The sequence below is a fragment of the Telmatherina bonti genome (genome assembly GCF_933228915.1).
Source record: "Telmatherina bonti genome assembly, chromosome: 18".
NCBI lineage: Eukaryota > Metazoa > Chordata > Actinopteri > Atheriniformes > Telmatherinidae > Telmatherina > Telmatherina bonti.
Genome location: NC_136616.1, coordinates 22,160,000 through 22,182,377, shown reverse-complemented (window position 1 = coordinate 22,182,377; position 22,378 = coordinate 22,160,000). Strand labels below are relative to the sequence as shown.

Genomic DNA, 22,378 nt, shown 5'->3' with positions numbered 1-22,378 from the left:
TCACCCAAAAGCTGAATATCCCTAACTTTTGGTGAATAGTGTATATGATGGCGAAAGCAGTTGGTGCGCGCTCCCGATGTAGTGCAGTGGCAGCTGACCAACCAGTGGAAATAAAAATAATAATAGTTCCACTTAAAAAAAAAAAAAAAACACCACCAATATAACAAATAAATAAAAAATAAACATAGCACAGTGTCAACAGAAAATGGTGGTATCATTCAAATTGCTAATGGAGGCTAATCCCCACTTTAAAAAAAAAAAAAAAAAAAGGAAAAAAAAGATAAAACAACTGCTGTGGACATCCAGGAGAGAAAAAAATGGAGAGAGCTCTTCTTAAGATATTTCATGTCTGGGAATATCTTGGATATCATAACTGGGATGATGCCAGTCCCTGGTGTGAGTTTGTTTGCCAGCTCAGACTGGTAACAGCTGGTAAATCACAATCTTTTTAATTTTTAACAGGTCATCACACATATTGGCTGTTCATTTTTAACAGAAAATGAAACCTGTGGTCTAGCAATTTCTGGAGGATAAAGAATAAAAATTAAAACCATCTTATGCTTCAAGAGTCCAACTTCACACAGCAACCAGTTAATATTTCAGACCTTTTGAACTGAATGGGCTTAAAGAGCCTGTAGAAGGGTTATATTTTCATCATGGCACTGAGTCTATCTGCAATCAGCTGTCTCTACAGTCAGCCAATTTTCAATCTAACATAATCACAAAGATAGAAATAACTAAAAAGATGTTCTTCATTACTAAAAAAAAAAAAAAAAACAACCTTTCACACCTTCCTGAACTAAATCCAAACATTTATCTAGCCGAACTCTGTCCTGTGAAAACAGCAGCTTTTTGTAGAATTTACAGTGTCTGGAGCCAAACTGTGACTCTGCACAAGCCCTTTTGTAGAACGGCACACACATCGCATTGGCCCACGTATGAAATAGTGTGCACACCAGCGAGCTCAGGTTGTCCATCTGGCAGCAGGCCCTGCTTGTCTATCCACTGGGATCATTCCTTCCTACTCTTCTGCCTCCCACTACTGTCTCTCCAATTAAAAGTTACACATCAGCCACAAGTCTGAGCTAGACTTCCAGATGGTTGGAATGATAGAGCAAGCTTTTCTCCTCTTGCATTGTCAGTGGAGAAATCAGTTACCTGTGTGTCTTTTTTCCAAAAGTGCTGTGCAGTTGGGTGTTTGGCGGATGCTTTGGGAATTGAGCAGAGTTCTTGTGCTTAGTTAAATCTCCAAACTCTGCTCTGTACTTTTAGAAAAAGAGAAATGAAACAGAGCAAGGAACTGCAGATTCCAAAATGTTATAAGGGAGCTACAATTTGTTCTTTGTGGAAATCGCTTGCCTTTCACTTCCCATTTATTCTATGAAGGATTTAGGATAACTAAACCTCTACTATAACAAATAGGAACTGCAAAATGTCATTTATAGCTCAGCATTGACCAAAAATATCATGATTTAAATACTAACATTTGAAATATTTGTAATACATTACCATTAATTGTTGTGGGGACTGAAAAGATTGTAAAATACAGGCATCCATCCATCCATCTGAAGTTTTTAAAGCTCCTTTAGTTCTATTTTACCTCCAAGGCATCAGGACACATGAAGCTGTCAGTGACTGAATATCACAGAAAAGGCGTGTCAGCCTTTATTTTACCATCACAGCATCTCGTGTTATATCCCATGTGCTTTCTGTTACTTTAATACTTCCTTGTTAAAATAGCTCTGTGTAAGACGGACCATCTCATCCCCCCGAGACCACAAGACAGCAGCCTTCCCATGACACAAAATTACCCAAAAGCTACACAGAACTTTACCCCAGCAAGTACAGGTTTGGTTATTGTTGTACTATGGTCATCATCGCTTCAATTTTTTTCATAGATTTGGGGAAAACATACATTTTAACATAAGTTAATGTTACATTTAATTTGAATAATTTGTGTGACAATGTGTTCTTTATTAAGCACACAATTTATTGAAAACAAATCAGACAGGTGTATCTAATGATTATCCCATCTGTCAATATCCTTGTTTTCCAAAGCAAAAACATGAGACTTTAGCCAAATGTCTTCAAATGGTTTCTTTAACAGCTTCACGGTCAGGTGGTGCCAGGATACACTGCACTTAAACAACAGAACTTTAACGCCTTGGACGGTGGCTACATAAGAAAAGATGGAGGGAGACATCTGATAGAGGATTTATCAAGTAGGGAATAAAAAAAAAGTGTTTAAAGGTCTTTACATAAAGCAGATTTGAAGTTATTTCAGTAAATGTAACTGCATATATTAAATTCAGTTCACATAGTTTCAATTTACCAAAAAACGTGCATTTGACTGGCTGATTACGCAACAGAAAATATAGCCTAAAATCCATTTATATTTAATGAACAGTTGGCAAACATCATGCAGCATGTAACATTTAAAGAAAACATATGGAAGCTGAAAATACACAATCAGGAAAGGTCATTCGTATTTTCTAATCTGTACACCATTATTCACCTTACAAGATGGCATATACTCAAATAAATGAAGAAAACAACAATGCAACCTAAAGCCCATAACTGTACATGTGAGTATAAAATAAACTCCTCCATGATTATTTCTGGAGCGTAATATGGATTAATTCAATTCAATTCAATTCAACTTTATTTGTATAGCGCCACTTCACAACAATGTTGTCACAGGGCACTTTACATACACGAATCAACATACACATCATTTCGAGCCAATTCATACATATCCTGCTACATCTCTCCTGCTACATAATTACATAATTAAATTCACTTTAGTGTAATTGAGCCCAAAGAAAAGTAAGCTGCTTTCTCATACAGCAACCTTAGGAGCCTGAATATACTAAATAAAGAGGTTATGGTTATCAAGACTGATGTAACATACATTCAAAACTGATATGGCATTTCACTCTCTGAGAACTGGCTGTTTTCTTTGCTCAAGGCAAAATATAATGAACCTGCCATGTGTCTACTGAAGGTCAGTGAGAAAATAGTGCACACATGGGTAACAGAGAATGGAAGAAACGAGAGGTTCAACACAGGTCCAAGGGTCAGTTTTCCCCAAGGCATTCTTGAGGTTAGTCTGGCCATGGCGATCACTGCAAATACCACATCATCATCTGTGACTGCAACACTGGCAAAAAGAAAAAAAATTCCTATAAACCTGCCTTTCCAATTCACCTCCTAAAATGGCCAAAATTTGTACTCAGTTATCAGCGCTCACGCCATGCTGATGCTGTACAAAACCTAAAGACAATTCAAGCTTGGCTTCAGTATTGTGTGGCCTCCACCTGTATGAACTCCCTACAATGCTCCTGATGAGACGATGGATTATCTCCTGTGGGATATTCTCCCAGTCCTGGATCAGGGAATCAGTCAACTCCTGGACAGTCTGTGGTGCAGTGTGACGGTGGTGGATGGAATGAGAAATGATGTCCCAGAAGAGCACGACTGGATTCAGGCCTTGTGAGCAGGCAGGCCAATGCATTGAGTCAATGCCTTCATACAGGAAACCCCCCTATTCACATGAGGCGGAGCACTGGCTGCGGTTTCATGATGCTTTTTAACTCAGAACTGATGATTCGGAATTTAACAATTTGGAATTAATGTCTTCTCCTACAAATTCACATGGAATAAATAATTCCAAATGGAGGTTTGCATGAAACACGTTCTTAACTTAATTCCTCTTCAGAGCGGCGGGTTGTAAAGGGTTCTGACTGGACAGAGGGTGCACGTGACATGTGATGTATCCAGAAATAAACAAAGTTCGCTCCATGCTTCTCATCTTTTCAGTCGTCACTTGTAAAAACTACATAATAAATACCAGTTTTGCCCTATTTTGGTTATAATTTTGAAATATCAGCTCAAAACTAGCATACTACTTCACTTTTTGCAGCAACTGAGAAGGAGAAGGAAGATAGACCACCAAACACATGAGGCAAAACAACGCAGGTCATCGAGACAGGACAAGGTAACGAGCATGCGCAGAAAAACCAGAATTAACTTAGAGCGGAATTAAGGTTTATATGACAGAGGAATTAAACAATCCGGAATTAAAATGCAATTTAACCAGCCACTTACTTTGGAATTAAGTTTAATTCCAAATAAATTTTTGCATTAGGAATTAGATGTTTACATGGTCATTGTCAGTTCAAAGCGGAATTATTTTTTATTCAGACTTAGCAATTGTCATGCACCAGAAGGAGCACATATTCTGATAGTTAGAAAGGATCTGTAATGTATGAACACCCAATCCAAAGCCCAGGAAGTAATGAGCCGATTTACATGACCATCTACATCAGATATCTGGGAGTAACCAGTTAATTATAATAATCTGACCTTACTTGTCTACGTGCACTTCTCAAATGTTATTTTTGGACAATTCGTGTCCCCGTTTTCCAATCTATTTATGTATTCTTCCAGTGTACGTACCAAAGTACTGGTGTAACTTGTTATTTCAACCGTCTTACTGGTGTGCCCAACAGTCTAAATGATAGCTGCTCATGTTGAGACTACTAAGATGGCAAAATGCTGAACGCTTTAAATCAAATAGAAATAATTATTGAGCACTTTTTATGCCAAAAGCAACACAAGGTCCTTATGTAAAAAAAAAAGACAACTTGTGAATTTCAAAAGGTAAAGAAGCCTTCATACATATTAAAGTATATGACATAACAATTCAAAACATACTCATTATACTGTCTTTCGCACAAGTACACACAAAAACATGCATGGACATGTATAAAATTTTATTGGAGATAAACATCTGGTTTGACGCTGCAATAAGGGAAATAATATCTTGCGGGATCCATTTACACTAGATGCCTGCCAACCCATGACAACTCAAAGCGCTACCACAGAAATCACCCAGATCAGGGCAGGTTGGTCACTGCAGCCGTAGGGCTGCAGGGCAGGTTCCCTAGCCACTCAGACAAGGGCAATCACCATGGCAACAACCCTGCAGAGCAAGCAGGCATAGCTCACGTTGTGAAGGACCCACACAAGAACACTGGAGTTTAAAAAGTACAAACTTTGCTTCATTTATCTCTGACATCCTGCTGCTTATCAGCATCAGGTTTCTCATTAGCACTCTGACGTTGTGACGACGTCACTCGCAACTTTGTAACGGATGGTGTCGAAAAAACGGAAGCAAGCTAGTTTTCTTCACAAATGCAGATGAAAAAACATCAAATTAATCAGATATTTGTGAAGAGGTCTATGGATATTAATCAGATTTCTCATAATTACACAATGACAATTATTTGATACAGCAATGTTTCACAATTTAGGTCCTCGGGACCTTTAGATAGGGTTTCTAGTCCAACATATATTCAGATTAATGAACCTCCTCACTGTAAAATCGGAAACCACATATATATTTTCTTGCACAACACTGAATCTGCTGTAAGTTATTAATTATAATGCTGCATATTTAAAAATATTTTTACCTTACACACAGTCTCTAAAAACTGTAATGTACCAAATCAAATAATTTTATAGAGTAAATATGAAAGAAAAAAAATCACTGCTGCTTTCAAATTACACATATTTACTGCACTTGTCACCTAGAATAGCACAATGTCTTTGTTGTGCCACCAAGCAAGGGAGGGCAGAGCAAAGTCATTTATCTCTGTTGAGTTGGAAATTAACTTCTGCCTTCAAGCAATTCAGCTTGGTAAGAGCCCCACTCTGCTGCTGACCGAGAGGCAACATGCAAAAATAGCACAGTGCAGGATATAGCTCCAGCAGATTAACATCACATTGATATTACATACTGCGTACTACCAGAGACAACCAGATTCTTATTAGTTTAGGTTGCGGTATGGAAACAAAAACGACTGACAACTTACCGTGGAAAATCAAAGCATATCATCGGAAGTGATTTGACAGATCAATCCAGTTTGCCGAAGCACCAAAGCATGTGTTGCAGCATGCAAAACGAGTAAGATTTTGCCACTTTGAGCAGCTTCTTTTCAAAAGCAAAATGCATCCATCTGTTAATATGTCATGTGATTGTTGTATTATCTCATATATCATGTATAAGTACCAAAAAGAGAAATCCTTAATTCATGTATTGGTCAAAAGCGTTTTACAGTGAAACAGAATAATGGATGAAAATCAACAAGCGATCACAGAGACAAGTTAATTAAAAGTTTTATTTCAAGAACCAATTTAAATATAATTGTTACTGTTTAAATTCCTTGTAAAAAAGTACAGATGTGAAAAAATAAATTATTCTTTTTTTATGTATTTGAACAAGCAAACATTTAATTTTCTGTAAAACAGACTAAACTTGCAATTTTTAAAGCCTATGACATCAAATTTGGTGGGGTTTTTTTTTTATATAAATGTGTTATATTTTATATATTTGTACCAATGTTTAAATACTCTTTAAGATGTGACTAAAACCAATCTAAGAATAATCTCCAGAATTTGGGGGGTTTTGGAGTCTGGATAGATAAAATTAAAATTACAAGTGCCAGGGAAAAAAAAAATTAATAAAATATATTCAGACTTATACATTCATCTTCATAAATGTGACCATTTCTATGTTCAAAAAGGTTCCTGTGTCTACAAGTTAATAAATGTGTGTGTAGTTTTCACCTGACACACTCAGAGATTAGATTAGCATCTATCAGCCTCTGTGCATGTGAGAATTTCACTTTTTTTTTTTTTTTTTTTTTTTTTTTTTTTTTTAAATCGGGATGTTAATCGGATTTAAGTACTATTTTCTCCTACAGTTGTTCTAAAGTAAGAATCTTTACGAAAAACAGTTTATTTCTGTCAAACACAACTGATAATTCTATGAAAGTTAAGTTGCTATAAACTGACGTCCTAAAACAAAAGAAAAAAATAACTCACAGCGCTGCAATTTTTCAAAACATGTTTGATGTCGCAAGGCTACATCACAAATAAATTTTAATTATATGCTCCAACTCTATGGACTTGACATAAAAACTGTACACCGTAACTTTATGATACTTCAGAGTTGTAAAAGGTTTTCTGTGCTTACTATACAAGAGCTCCCGACCCTGGAAAAATCCATTTTCAGAGCACTGCTCTTTTGTGGCCTCACAGATTCTGTAAGAGGGAATAATTGCCGTCTTTCATGGACGCACCCTTGCTGCAGGGACTCGCATGTAAAAGTGCATGCAATGAGACACAGAGAGAGATCAATATAGCCATGCTAATTGGGATCTCAGAAGGAGCTTTGTGAAATTATTGTACCTTAGACCCACTTTTGATAACCCCAACGATGACAACAACCAAAAAACTCCATGCGATATATACCAGGCTGAGGTAAAGAAGCTGTTTTGCAAACACATTTACTGTCAGTTGCCTCTCAGCTCAAGCCCAACTGTATCAACTATTTCACCTATCCCAGTTTGGTACCATAGGTATATACATCTATCCTTTTTCCTCGACACTACCTCCTTTTAGTTGTCCCATCTGGTTCTTGCGGCACATGGCAGCAATAAGGGATTTCTTTTCACGAAAGCTTTTGTGGGCAGAGCTTGTATCAACATAAAAAAATGAAACAGTATAAAGTGGAATCTGTAGAGCGAATGTGTGTGTGTGTGAGGTGACATCAGATTTGGGTTATATCCACTGAGACAACTGTCTCAATGACCTTGGGCTGAATGACTCAAAAAACAGAAAAAGAAAACTTATAAAATGGCAAAGAGTTGGGGATTGAGGTCTGTTTTCCTTAATAAGGTTTCAGGGTTTGCTTCATGAATTTCCAGACACATGTAAGAAGTGTATACACATGTAGCCAACCTTATATGTAAGAGTGTAGACTATTAATCTGGGCAATTAAATCAGAAGTCTAGGTTACTGTTGGAGGAGGTGGGGATACAGTAAACAGTGACAAATGTTATAAGTTTGGATAACAGGTTATTATTAACAGTGACATGGCACAATGTACAATATTTACAACTGTTCAGATTATTCAAAAGGTTGCAACAAATAAGATTTCATTCAATCCAGCCAGTTTCGCTGTCTTCGCTCCAAGTTATCCAAGTCAAGGTTTACGGTTCAAAAAGATGAGAATTGTCCATATGTATTCTTATTGAGTCCATGAGTGCTGAATGTCCAAATGCGCATAGTGTGTTTGAGTGGACAACGGCGGGAGAAGCTGGCTGCAACAATCTCCTACCAGACTGTAGGGGAGACAATCCAGGTAGCAGTTCAGGCTCTTGTTCTAGCTCACCATCCCATTCCTTGTACCCCACAGGGCACACCTGGCCTGCATCAAATCAGCAAAGCCAATCATCAGTAAAAACTAATCATCAGGATTCATGAACCCTTGGTTATTTTCACTAACTCCATTAACTTGGTGCACACAGTTCAAATCACTTCAAAATCTGTTCAGGTTACTTAAGCAACACATACAACAATAGAAAACATATCAATCCAACACTCTATGCAGTTACAGTATGTTGCTGAATTCATAAAACAAAAAATCAAACCATTCAACTGACAGCATTAGCATCAGCAGTGGATGCACTAATGTAGGCACAGCCACAAACATGCTACCGCTAACTAAACACATTACTTGGGGCAGACTCACCAATCCAAGGTAATGGTCCGCCCACAATGACGTTCACAGCGCCCACGGCGGGCATAGACGTGTCTGAAATATATGACCACTGTCATAAGTTACAAGAAACACCTGATGCCGTTTGAATGAGTTTGTTCAGGACCAACCTGTTGCAGCCTCCTCTGACGTTTCTCACACACCTACTGGGAAGGACGCCAGCAGCGTGTAAGAAGAATTGCCGCAACTCTGATTGGCCGAACAGGCTCAGGCGTCACCGCGTGTGCATGCGTAAAGTGTCACGTGAACAAATGGTGCGTTCAAGGACAATCCGGCACTATAGCGACACATATGTGGGTTACACACATATCAGGAAAACCAATGTCTGGTCAGACATCAGTCTTCCTTGTCCACATATTCTTCAGTAAGAGCACATTTTTCACTAACTAAACCAGCCAGTCAACTTTACCAGTTGGTTTGGGTATGCAAAACCGAAAGTAAATGTTTGGTATTTTATTACGTACCCTGTCAAATTTTGACCATTTAACTATAAGTACGCATCAAATTTAAAGCTTTACTTCTGGCTTACAAAACAATAACTCAAACGGCTACTGTCTACCTTCAATCCCTAATTCCAGACCTACACTCCCTCACGACAGCTACGTTGCACCAGTGAAAGACGCCTCGTGTAACCACCAATACGTGGGACTAAATCACGAGTCAGACTCTTTCCCTCTGTTGTGCCGTGATGGTGGAATGATCTCCCAAACTCTGTCCACTCTGCAGAGTCCCTGTCTACTTTTAAGAGCAAGCTGAAGACTCAGCTCTTCAAGGAGCACTTCCGCTCTCAGTATAGCTATATTTAATGGAAAGTTGAAGAACTTAACCCAGTTCTTTGCAACGAATATTATGGTATTAATTCTTTATATTATAACATAGGTGATATTTTGGGTGGGAAGGAAGTAAACAACAACAACAACAACAAAAAAAAGCCTGTAGCACTTCATGTTATAAACACCTGCATCCAACTGGACAGTCCACTAGCATCTTCCTACAATGTTCTCTACCGTTTGATTTTGTGCTTGTGTTGTTCTCACTCATATGTAAGTCGCTTTGGATAAAAGCATCTGCTAAATGACTTTAGAATAGAATAGAATAGAATAGAATATATTATTGCCAGTTACTAAGCCTAATTGTCCCAGGAAAATGGGGGGGGGGGGGGGGGGGGGGATTTTCTTGGTGTGAGCATTAAAGGGTTATTATGCACATGTAGTACTCGTATTCCCACAACTAGCTGCAGCAGCAGCCATGTGGAAAGATTTGCTTATGAAAGTGCAACAGCTATGCTTCTGCACCCCCTCAATGGACACACAAAGCCATACACCCATAACTATGTTGTTATCTAGTCTGTCACTGATTATTACAAGCTAGCGTTGGTCCGGTTGGATTCATGCTGCATGCACAAAATCCGAGCTTTGCTTTTACACAAACATCTCACAGTGTTTCTTCAAAGCAATGAGCAATTAACAACATATGATTAAACAGCCATTTAGCTGTCAAATTGAATACAAATATGGGTAAGACCAAAGAATAAAAGAATCCAACTAGTTTCCATACATATTTAAAGTTTGGTCGTCAATATTCAGTGGTAATACCATGATATGTAATTTTTCTTGTTGTATTGAATGTTGTTTACAGTTGGAAACCCATGATAAACTGCACAGCACATACCCATGTCTTTTTGTCAATAATCCAGCTTCCCCAGACTAATTGTGAAGGTTTTAGCAGCTACTAAACAAGCAAGAAATTGCCCGACACCCCTCATTTCCTCAATCTAAAAGAAAAGTAGTAAAATGACTTGCTGTTGGCTGCCTTTGTGTCTCCACTCTATGTTGGCTTCTATTCCTGCCTCTTTTTCTCTTGCAGACACTGAATCAGCAGGTCCTTTCGGTAAACAAGGCAGAGTGATTGTTGGATTTACATATTCCTGAATAAATTATATTGCATTTCTGCGATAAGCACTGCACTACTGCTTAGTAGCTTTTCCTCCTCCTTTGCTGCCTCCACTCGTCTCTCTACACCATTCACGCATGCTGCCACAAATTAACCCCGATCGTCAGGGACCACGGCAAAGTGAGAAGACGCTGCTCAAAATTCATGTTTTCTCCAGCAAGAAAAAAAAACCTTGCCTCTTGCCTCTGGTGGGGCCCAAACTGCCAGCTACGTGGCTGGTTAATCAGAACTGATAATGATGCGCGCATGTCCCCCACCAAGGACGGGGATGGCGACATTGCTCTATGGTGGGATATGGAGAGGTAGAGAGCCTGAGAGAAGAGGAGGTGAGATTAAAGACAGTTAAAGATGGAGGTGAAGGAGAGAAATTAGTGGCGAGGAGAAGACTGCCAGAGATGGGTTGTATGAAGGAACGCACAAGAAGTCTGATCCACTCAGATGGTTTAATGTGGGTGCAAATTGCCATCTTGTGTGGGTTGGTATGTGTATACATGTGCAGCCAGATAGGCATATGAACATGTGTGCATATTCACATTACTGTGTCTAATGGGGCTGAGAGATAAGGTTGTTAATATGAGCACATCTACAGAGTGTAACCTCTTTTTAATTACAGCCTTGGCATTCTTAGACGCTAACATGAAGAAAAAGAAGAAAAAAAAATTCCTCCATTAAAGCGGCATGTAGGGCCTCAGCCTTTTCCCCCCATCAGTTCAGCTGATGGCTGCTGTTTTTCCTTCTCCTCCCGATTCCCTTCTCTTCTTGGGAGAATTGGGCTGGTGGTATTTTGGCTGTGAAAAGGAATCCATCGGACGGCAGGGGCATGAATATTCCAAATGACTAATGTTGCACATGCTTATTTTTGACATATCTGGCATCCTCGGGGAAATAAAACACTTCTAATGCAGGGGGACCATCTGTTATCTGTTGCTGGTGTTTCAGAGCAGGCAGATGCAGCGTGCAGACACACACACACAAGAATATACACAGGCGTGCGGGCACACACACGCAGGAATGCAGACAGACAGATTGACGCATATTCACTCAGCAGGAAGCGTACGTAGATAGCGAGATACATGCGCGCACACATGTACGAACAGCAGAATCTGCTGGAAGCCCGCACAACAGGCACGCTCTAAACTCCTATACAAACTGAACACCCTTTTTTTTTTTTTTTCTTTTTAATTCAGTGTGTTTGTCAAATGTGCCATAAATCTTGGGCTGTAGGTGACAGGGAACGCACTCACTTTTTATGCTAGTCATAAATACCCAGGCCTGTCGCCTGGCAGCAGATGGAGCAGGATAATATGTTGGTGGTGTAAGGGAGGGAGGGGTGAACTGAACAGCCCTCTGCTTATACATTAAGAGTATTCACCCAGTAGATTTGTTTGAAACAACGGCCACAGCAATATTGTCAGGAGATATGGTAAACAAAAGCTCTCATGCATTGATAATCTGTTTGTTTTATTCAGACAATAGCCAAGCTTCTCTTTTTGCAATATCATTACTATTCAGGCGATAAAATGTTTAGATTGCTGAACCTGCTAATGAATTTTCTCCTGACCTCTGAGCCGCTGCACTTTTAAAAGTAAAATTGTGTTTTAAAAGAAGATTTCCAGGTTCTCTGTTTACAAAGAAAGAAAATCCAGATTGATTTATTTATATGAATTCAACCAGTTCTAGTTATTATCTAGAATAAAATAACAATATTGTTTAGAATTTTTCTTTTTTTTTTATACTTTTTTTTGCTTTAGTGTTTACATGCAGTGATAATGCAATGCCAAACAGTGGTGAGGATATATTCCGATACTTAGGACAGTTAGGACAGAAGCAAACAAATATTCAGTTCCAAGTGAAAAAGCTACATTAAAAAAGCTACATAAGAAGTCGGCATGGCACATGTATTTATATTCATATTTTTCTGTATGGAACGACTGATTTGTAACACAGACGTAAAGAATTCCCACACGGAACTGCTTTGCACAACAGCTAGCCTCTGGCTAGCCAATGACATGGCTAACAGCAGATTTTAAAGTGAAACTAGAACATCTTCTGTTGTTCAAATCTCCTGTTCAGGAGCACTTTGGCTTCTCAGTGGAGTATGTAAATGAACAAAGAGAAGGGGGCAACACAAAAGTAGTCCTCCAGTCTTGTGATGAGTTGAGTTAGTGATTCATTCCCCATATGGCCCCCAAAATAACACACTTCTCCAGCATGAATTGAGCTCCAACCACAAAAACACTGAGGGGAGCATGGGAGCTTTTTATATTCCTACAGCTTTTAAATAGTTTTTTTTAAAGAAACAAAAAGGACTCTCTTATTTATTTTTTTTGTTTGTTTTTAATTATAACAAAAACTGTAAAGTAAATAAAGCATGTAAAATAGTTGCAAAGTTTTCACTTTGAATACAGACTTGTGTGCTCAATCAAACAGCTGTTTTATTCACCAAACATCAAATTTAAAAGAAAAATTTGAACCGTGGATTAAGTCAATATCACTTTTTTTCTTGCAACATCCCTATAAATAAGGACTCATAACATTCAGTAACTTACCTCTGTCTGCTGTCTTTACGTGGGGATCCTCACTCACAAGACCGTCTGAGACATCATGTGCGTCTTTGATCTGCAAGCACACCATGGAAGCAGAGATGGTGAGAAAACAAGGTCAAAGGTCTGTACCCTTCAGAAGACCCCGGTTATCACCTGCAAAATTGTATAAAGCAACAACAAAGCTTTGTGTATGTGAGTGTGTGTGAGAGACAAGAAAAGTGATTTTAAAAGATCACTGCAGTTCAAGCCTGTGACTCTGATATGCACCTCCCAGCAGATGCCGGCAACAGCTGATGCTTCGGAATACAAGGCATTTTGTGCTGTGCTTTAGAAAGCTCCCAGGAGCCTTCGAAAAGACAGTTTAATGATGAAAGACAACACGCCTGGATGCTTGTGTTCTGTTTGAGGTCACAGGGGAAAATCAGGCAAAGCCAAAACAATGTCAGGTCTTTTAATTTTCTTTTAAAGATGCCACATTCATTTAGAAAAGGCTTAAGTCGCAATCTGGATCTTCACCTTGTGACAGTTTTTAGGGAAGATAATCACCTCTTTGAGTGGATATTGACTGCTGAGATGCAGCGGTAAAGCATGGATACACTTTAAAACTAATACAATGACGTTTATATGTAGCATGAAATCTCAGTGAAAGAAAAAAAATGCATGTTCTTTCTGTTCTTTTATTTCTTTGTTGATGCTTATGGGAATTCTGTATGAGAAAGAACAACAAAAAAAAATAAATAAATGTAAAAAAAAAATTTTCCTGTAACTTTTATGACATTAAAGAGACTGAACATGACATCAGTGCTGCATATGGGACAGAGGAAATGTGGGTCTGAGTCGATGAGTTGTCACATGCTGCACGCTGTCATATTCTCCTCCGCTAGAAAAAATGAAAGAAAAAAAAAAAAAACAGACTGCAAACTCAAATGTGAAAGTGAGAGGTGTTGCCAAATGCAATGTGACTCACCACCTCTGAGGAGAACAAAAACCTGCTTAAGATCACTGTGACTTTTCAGGCTGAATTTGCAGTTCAGAACATTTTTGACAGGCTGGACTGAATACAAATGTGAAAACTGCCTCGCAAAAGAACAAAGAGAAGACCTGAGTAGAAAATGTATAGCTGAGTTACTTTGACAAGCTTTCTGAACCAATAGCATTTAACTATGCTCCTTTAAAATGAGAGCTACAGAACCGCTTTGATGCCACACTGATGTGCCATAACACGCTCCTGTTTTGGTAGTATGTAACTCGGGTGAGCGGGTATAATGCATTGCCAGAGACACTGAAAGCTGACCTCTGCAGATTACAGCTATTGCAAGCACAATGCCCTGCAGCTGTGGACTGACATAACAGGCCCAGGTTGCACAAACTGAAGGAAAGAAAGAACGCAAGAAAGCAAAAAAAAAAACAACAAAAAAAAAACAAGCTACCTAAGCAGAAGGCGAACACAAATGTGTCCGGTATCTGCTTCCTGTTTTATCACAAAGTTTCCTCTCTTTGGACCTGTTTAAGCTAGAACTGAATGCTAAAAGGTAGGTGAAGAACTTTATTCTGCCTGAAATTTGGCTTAAAAACAACTCAAAGCCTCTCTGCAACAGAAGAGGTGGAGTTTGCACATATTATTAGGTGTAGGAATCATTCTGCACAACGGGAAATGTAAATGACCCCATGCCAACCACTACGCCTGCTTCTTAAAAGTCAAGCTGACAGGCAGGTGTGTAAAGAGGCCGTGAGCACCACAAGACCGGCTGTGCAGTCAACTCTTGCTCATTTTAACATCAGGATCTTACATTTACAAACATCTACTGTTTGTTTGTTTGTTTTGTTATGGATGTGGCACTTTAGCAAGCAGAGTGCAAAGGTGACTGACTGTACTTTAAGACAGTGCTTTGCAATTCCAGTCAGCGAATAGAAGCCACCTTTGATTATATTAGGTCAAAGATATACTTGTTTTTAATTGTGCATATATGTTTGCTTTTTCTCAAAACTGCCTTACATATTGTGCATTGTTAAAGGCGTAGTTTTCATGCATCCTGAAAAAGAAGGGGTATGCACTCGCAGGCTGCAATATGCAGATAACCAGCAGAGGCAGTGTGAGAACATGTATGATTGGACGTAAGGTCCAAGGATGGACAGCAGTAACTGAAGTTTCAAAAACCAGAAACTTTGAACTCGTTTATACGGTACTGCTGTTGTAAGTTTTCTGATGGGACCTCCAAATTAACTAAACACGAACCTCCTCTATGGTTGTCATGTTTGCCATCTGTTTGTTTACATCTTATTTGGAAACTCCGTCCAGTCTGAGCTCTCAAATGCGCCTCCTAGTGGAATGCTCCGGTAACAAGTATAATACAACAATGTGTGAAAACTTAAGCTCACAACAGAGCAGGCTGCCTACACACACGCGGTGCTAATAAAGTATATTCTTGGCATTAACATTCAAATTAGTCCATTTCAAAATTAACAACCAGCTGGACATTTTGTCATCAGGAAAGCTTCTGTTTTGTTAAAATGTAACTTCCAAGACTGATCCCTATTGTACTGTACTATTTTGTAAACTTTTTAAGTGTCTATTAGCTGTGGGATATTTTAAAATTTATGCATAGCATATCATTAGCATCATGGCATAATGCCTAAGTCATATTTAGGCCTAACGCTGCTGATTTGTTTAACATAATTACCTATACTACTCTAAAATTAGGCAATTACGTTATAAGACGAACAAATATTTATTAGGCTTAGTCTTGAGTTTTCTTCTCCAATATGCGCCTATCCAGGGACAAATTTATGAATTGCTTCAACTACTAAACTGGTTATAATGGAAGACCAATAGGGCCTTTGAAAAGCCAGAAGAGCATTTTCATGTAATTAACTGTGAAATAAAAATACCAATTGCTAAATATAATTTCAAATTCATCAATTAATTCATACAGAAAAATCCAGTTACAAAGTTTTGTAATTAGACATTTAAAATAGAAATATTAAAAATGAATTGCAAATTAAAATGTTAATTCAGTATGAAATACTTGATTTGTAAATGTATTTTCAAATTATATGTTGAAAATGAGAAATAAACACAATTCCTAAATGCAGTTAGAGTTCCCTTTTTCTTACTTTTATTCAAAAAGGTGATTTCCTTTTCCATTTCCTTTCTTTCCACGCATTTTTAAATCTTGTTTGCAATTGCATTTCCTTTGTCGTCCCAGCCAATCACAGCTGTTACTTGAAAGTTATCAGTGATCTAATTGGTTAGACACTTCAGTTTCTGAATTCATGTATTGTCATGTACACAATACTCATGTATTGTGATAAAGAATACACTAGAAACATGGTCATCATGCAGCATCCAGCTTTAAGCTGCAGTCAGAGCAGGAGGTGATCACCTCTGATTGATCCCGCTCTGGTTTACTATCAGACACTTATGCCTGTGAAAAGTGTGGATGAAAACATTTTAAAAGGTATAAGAGCTGTAACATGTTGTAGACTCTTAACTAGAAAAACAACTGGTGCTGTTACCTTAAGTGTAGAAAATTACACTTTAACTTGTCTAGTGATCTTTTCTATTTCTTTGTTTTAAAATTAATTGCTTTTATCCAGACATTATTGGAGCTCGAGTTTATAATATTAATGTCTGTCTATTATTTCATTTAGTAGTCCCTTAAAATACATTAAAATATAAAATAAATTGCTTTTTGGAGCAAATTTATGCAAAAAAAATGCAATTAATTGAGACTATTTAATCATAAAGCTTGTAATTAAATTTCATCATAAAAATGCTTTACTGCCGTTTCACAGACCCCCCTGGTCCTCCATTGGTTAGAATCTAAATTTATGATGCACAACAAATTGAAGAAATAATAAAAAAAAATAAAAAAAAATACTGCCTAAATGATGCCTAAATGCTTTGATTATATTACAGCATAATAACATTCGGTTCTGAAGAAAGACCAACTGTTTAAAACATTAGAAATAACTTAAAGACTTAACTAAAATGACAATAGTCAAGGCTTGCCGAATTACAAAAGCCCCAATGAGACACGTTTCCTGCTCATATTATCACACTAACTGAAGCAGCAATAATGGAAACATCACTTCAAGTGCAACTTCATAGTCTACCTTTTTTTCTGTCCACATCATTCCCCACTTCTTGTTTATGTCAGTGAACGAGACACTGGCACTGTGAAGCCTTCAAGCAGCCAAACACGAGGCTTTCAGAAACCAGCCAGCAAGAGAAAACAGTCACACTCTCGAAAAATGTCTGCCTTTGAAGGATCTTTATTCTCTGTTCCCCAGCTGCCAGAGACGTGAGTAACTGCTTAGACATACAATGGGTATGTACCATGGGTATTTGTCCGCCGAGAGCTGGGCCCGTTAAATGAAAAGAGGGACACACATACCCAGGAAGCGGCTAATTAATTGACAAGCAGATATTTCTGAATTTCTAATCATCAAACAGACTTCATTTCTTCCCCCCACTACCATCCTTGCCAACCCATCTTCCCAGGCGACTTACTTAAGAGACTTATCTTATAAATACAGCCCTAATCAAAATAAATGACTAAAACCTCTAAGGGAGTTGAAGGCTATACACATTTACATCAGAGGAACTGATGCAATTTAAACAGCCGCCTGTGCAGCGCTGACTTAAGGTTCAAACTGCGGAGAGCACCAACTTATGTAATACTTCCATTGCTTTTTTGTTGTTGTTGCTCAGTTTGGCAGACCTACATTCATGACAGCCAAGTAGGAAAGACAACCTCCTTCTACGCCAGTATTACGCTGAATTCCCACATCTCATTTGGTGCATATATCTTTAACAGATTTTTCCTATATCAAATAGGTTGCATGTTACTTTCAGAGTGCATTTTGCATGCATTGGCTTCCTATTTTTTTTTTTTTTTTTTTTTTTTCATGTGTCGTAAAGCTAGCTTCATCCATGTTTATTACTTTTTGTTCTTCCTCCTGTTTTATACTAGACAGACATGCCTTATAAAAGTGAAGCAGTGGCAGATTTTAAGAGCTTCTGCGGGCTCTGTGAGCCACTGTTTTATAGCAGGTTGGTGATATCTGGCTGAGGAGAAGAGTTCTGATATATAGTCATAAGTCTCTGCATCCGTCCAAATTTTGATGGATATGCCATACATCCACAGAGCTCTATTCAACAGATTGCACAGACTGTGTCGCCACAACTCTCGGTGCTCAACAGCTCTCTGCTCATTTAAAAGAAAGCTGTTACTGGCATTTAATGCCCAGGCTTCAGCTGTACCAAAGTCAACTTTAGGTTTTATGTTTAGACAGCACTCTTTACGGTTCAATGTATATTTCTGCAGAGGAACAGAGATTGATGGTAAATGTGCTGGAGGAACAATGTTTGCAGAGCTCAGAGTATCTGCCGCTGCCTCATGACACTGCTGCTAATGCAAACTGAACTGAACTGCAGCATTTGTGGAAGCTTCTGCTGAGTTTAACGTTCGGACACAACTGCAGAGTGGAAGCAGGATGAGGCTCCTACATAGACTGTGGAGCTCAATATTCAAAAGACTCCAGGCTCTGCTTGCACCATAGCATTTTCACGCTAAACCCAAAATCTGTCCCTTTGCTCATAAAAAAAATAAATTTGCATTTATACAATAGCAAAATAAAACGGTCTGTGTGCAGATGGAAAATGAGAGTCATACTAGAAACTATGTAGTATGCATGTCAGGCCTGTAGTGGGCTGTGAGACTTAGCTGCAATGCACCCCAAGTGTGTACTACATCTTCATCAGACTGGAAGACATAACACTCATTCACCCAGGTCTTGACCATTAGCATTTTCTGGTAATTTTCCACACATACAGAAGATTATTGACTTTCTGACAAATGTAATCTATACATCATTGTTGATAGCATCAGTGTTGGGCAAGAAGCAGCTTTTGCTTCAAGAGACCAAATAACTTAAAATGACACAAGCAGATAACAGAAGTTCAGTAGTGTTACTGTGATTTCAGCAGGTGTTGCACTGGGCTGCACTGAATGCGGAAGCGCAGCGGAGAGCTCTGCTGAGCTTTCTACCTGGCATCCTGTTCCACCAGCAGCGTCTTAATTGCGTGAGCATCATTGTGCAAATGTTGGTGTACTTGTAGGCTTTAAAGTGAACAATAAACCAACCAAGAACAACTGCAACAATGCAAAACGTTGCAGCTTTCCACCTCCAAGATGAGTGCCTCGCTGTCCATGATGTGAACTATCAAGTGAGATTCCGTCTCACCTTACGGCATGGTGGCGGTACCACCCTAATATGGGATGCGAAGTATAGACATGCAGGCTTTTGCTTGTAAAATCTACCAGATCCTCTTTGCCTTTCATCAACTGTCTTTCTCTCTGAACAATCCTCCGCTTTGCAATAAAGTGACCGCAGCACACCAAGTGGAACCACTCCGACTGCCTAGAGTTGCTGCGATCAGCTGCTAAGCAACAGTATTTTTGCGCTCGATGGAATCGAGGGGTCACAGTTTAGGAAAATTACAACCTGGAGCCCCTTCTCAAACCTTTATGCTTGGTTCACACTGTTGAAAATATTTATGTGTTACTGTCTCAGCATCATCATGCAAACAAGGCCACAGTCATCTTGTAGTGCTCGTTAAATGAGCTTCTGCGATTCCTACCAGAGAAAGTCAGAGTACAAGTTTTTTGCCCGGATAACTTGGAACCTAGGTTTTATATGGATGCAAATGTGACACACATCAACCACAGCTGCACTCCAAGCACACCCAAAACTGGTAATGTCACTTTTTGACTGAAACGTCATCTCCCAGCAGGACACTTCATCTCATAAAAACTCAAACATGTCTTGGGAAGTACAACAAAAAGCAAAAGTCTTCGATTCAATCCCTTAATTCCCAAGATCCTAACCAACCAGATATTTATAAAAATAGATAAAAACACAAGAAACAAGCTTAACTAACTCCCCTTTCTGTGAAAAACCAAAATCCACAGCTTGAAATCCAGTGTCAATACCCCAACAAGTTGGACTTGATCTGCATGAACAATAAATTACGTGTTTTCTGATGAATTCTGTTCAACTTAGCTAAGTTTAAGTATTTAATTCTGGCACCTTCTGAAAGTAGATAAAGAGCAGACAGAGTGTGTGTGGCAGTAGACGTGTGCATATGTATGCCTCAGAGACGGCATGTGTCCTCTGCAAGAGGTAAAATAATGACAGGCGAGAATGGATGGCTGGTGACGCTGTAAGGAGGAAAGTGCCACATATTTTGGGCCTCCGGCTGGGCAGCTGCAAGAAACTTCGTCTCTCTTATGCCCCCCCACCACTTCTCTTAGTTCCCTCCTCCGCTCTTTCCGCTTCTCCCCCACCTTCTCCTCATCTGCGACACTGTTCTAACAGAGGACAAAGATACCCTGAGTAGTTTTCCTTTCACAGTTTCATACATGGCTGCTGGCACTTTCCTCTTCTGTATCTCAAGCTCACAGCTAAAACGGTGACAGAGTGAGTCATGATGATTTTAAAGAGTCAGTCTTGTCATTAATTTTAATGGCTCCTCCAAACAGAATTCTTTAAACCAAGAGATGTTCTTCCTGTCAATTATTACACGCTATCATGTTTCATTTTCACACCAGGAAAAACTAAGCTCAATAAAGAGAGATTAGAAACGATAAACTCAGTTGCACAATTTCTATCTTTTATGTCTCCTTAGGAAAAAAAAAACAAAAAACAAAAACAGGTTTAGGCTTTAACCTGAAGCACCCCCTTAAAAGGAGCTGACAACATAAGTAGAACTGGAAACAATTACCAGAAAGCTGCAGGTTTTCTGAGAATCTTGACAGAAGGGAATTTGACTTTCACAGTTCTGACGCAGACACAAACATACCACATCTACATTATTGCCTTTCTATTATTGCTCAGCAAAAAAAAGGAGAAATACTTGAATGTGGCACTCAGTCCAAGTGAGCTTCAGTGTATAATACGGTCAAAAAGGCTACAATGATGAATGCAGCACAAAGCCTGCATCTGTGTGGCACATTCACATAAAAATGGCAAATTTGTCCTGGAACACACCCACAAATATTTATTTATGCATAAATGGCTCCCTTTGCTGCTTTGCCTAGTGCAGATGAGAGTAAGATCCCATTAAAGTTATTTAATATTAAAAAATGACCGCGTTTCTCTGCATTCATGCATGCAAAGTGGATGGCGGCCAGCGGTGAGAAAAACGGCAGCACACTTTCGGGTCACGCCAGTTGGCTTTCCCCAAATGTGCGATGGCGGTGAGATCCAGCAGGAGCAGCTACAAGAAAGTAAAAGAGCAAAAGTGAAGAACATGGCAGCCAAGGCATACCACTTCAACATCAAATGTGAATGTTGTCACAACAGAGCAACAGAGCTGCCCTTTTGTGACTGTGACACCATTCAGCTGCTCGTCACGCGGAGCGAAGTGAGGCGGAAAGTCAAGCGAGTACAATGTTTATTCAATAGAAGAGCTAGGAGGAAGTTACAGTGATATAGCAGGGACGGCAAAACAGAGCGTCGTCTGATGTTCAGAAACGGCACAGAAAGGGCGGCATTTCTCATCCCTCCATGAAATTGAATGTTTGGGAGGGAAATGAAGTGTTTCGTTCAATGGCAGTAAAGGTGATCACTGAAGCTTGTATGTAAGAAATCGGATATGGAGAGTCTGGCATTACCGTTTGAGTAGCACTGAAATAAACAACAAAATTGATTTAGTCGTTTTCATTTTATGGTTTATGGCTTTACAGAATATTTCTGTGATGTGAAGCTGTGTGAAGGAGGTGGTTAGGGTAAGGGGATTACTATGTAGTATAATAAAAGCCTTACATTACTAATTGCTTAATAAAAAAAAAACAAAAAAAAATCAAACTTGCCTTAAGGAATTCAGTTAAGTTTTAGTGTGGTTGCATCATTTTTTGTGCTTGTGAATGCTGTGAAAAAGCTGATTTGTATCCATATGCTGGCATTTTAACCAACACTATCAGATGGATCAGCAGAAGTTCTGGAGTCATACGAAAATTTAAAGAAGCAGATAAATGAAAAGCAGCCAGATTGTCAACTAAAAGCCTGTGACAGAAGGGAAACAGGATGGGAAAAAAGGAGTAAGACTGTCAGGAAGACAGACTGAAACAAAAGGCTGTCTCCTAGCAGAGGCTGGCGAATGGGCCTGTCAGTCGTCATTGCGTGCCACTCTCCTTGCTCGACACAGTGAAACTGAGGCAATGTACCCCATAAAATATTCACCAAA

At 39.0% G+C, this 22,378-nt stretch overlaps 1 protein-coding gene across 2 annotated transcripts in view; it reads right to left on the bottom strand.

The window, feature by feature from the left end:
* The window catches only part of LOC306768853 (glucosidase 2 subunit beta-like), a 143,038-nt gene that overhangs the window by 65,088 nt on the left and 55,572 nt on the right, over nt 1-22,378 (bottom strand). For both annotated transcript variants that reach the window (XR_013771667.1, XM_079257312.1), the window contains exon 10: nt 13,129-13,198. Coding sequence is in view for 1 of the 2 variants with exons in the window: in XM_079257312.1 (XP_079113438.1) it covers nt 13,129-13,198 (70 nt within the window). In the remaining variant the exon portion in view is untranslated. The remainder of the gene's footprint in view (nt 1-13,128; nt 13,199-22,378) is intronic.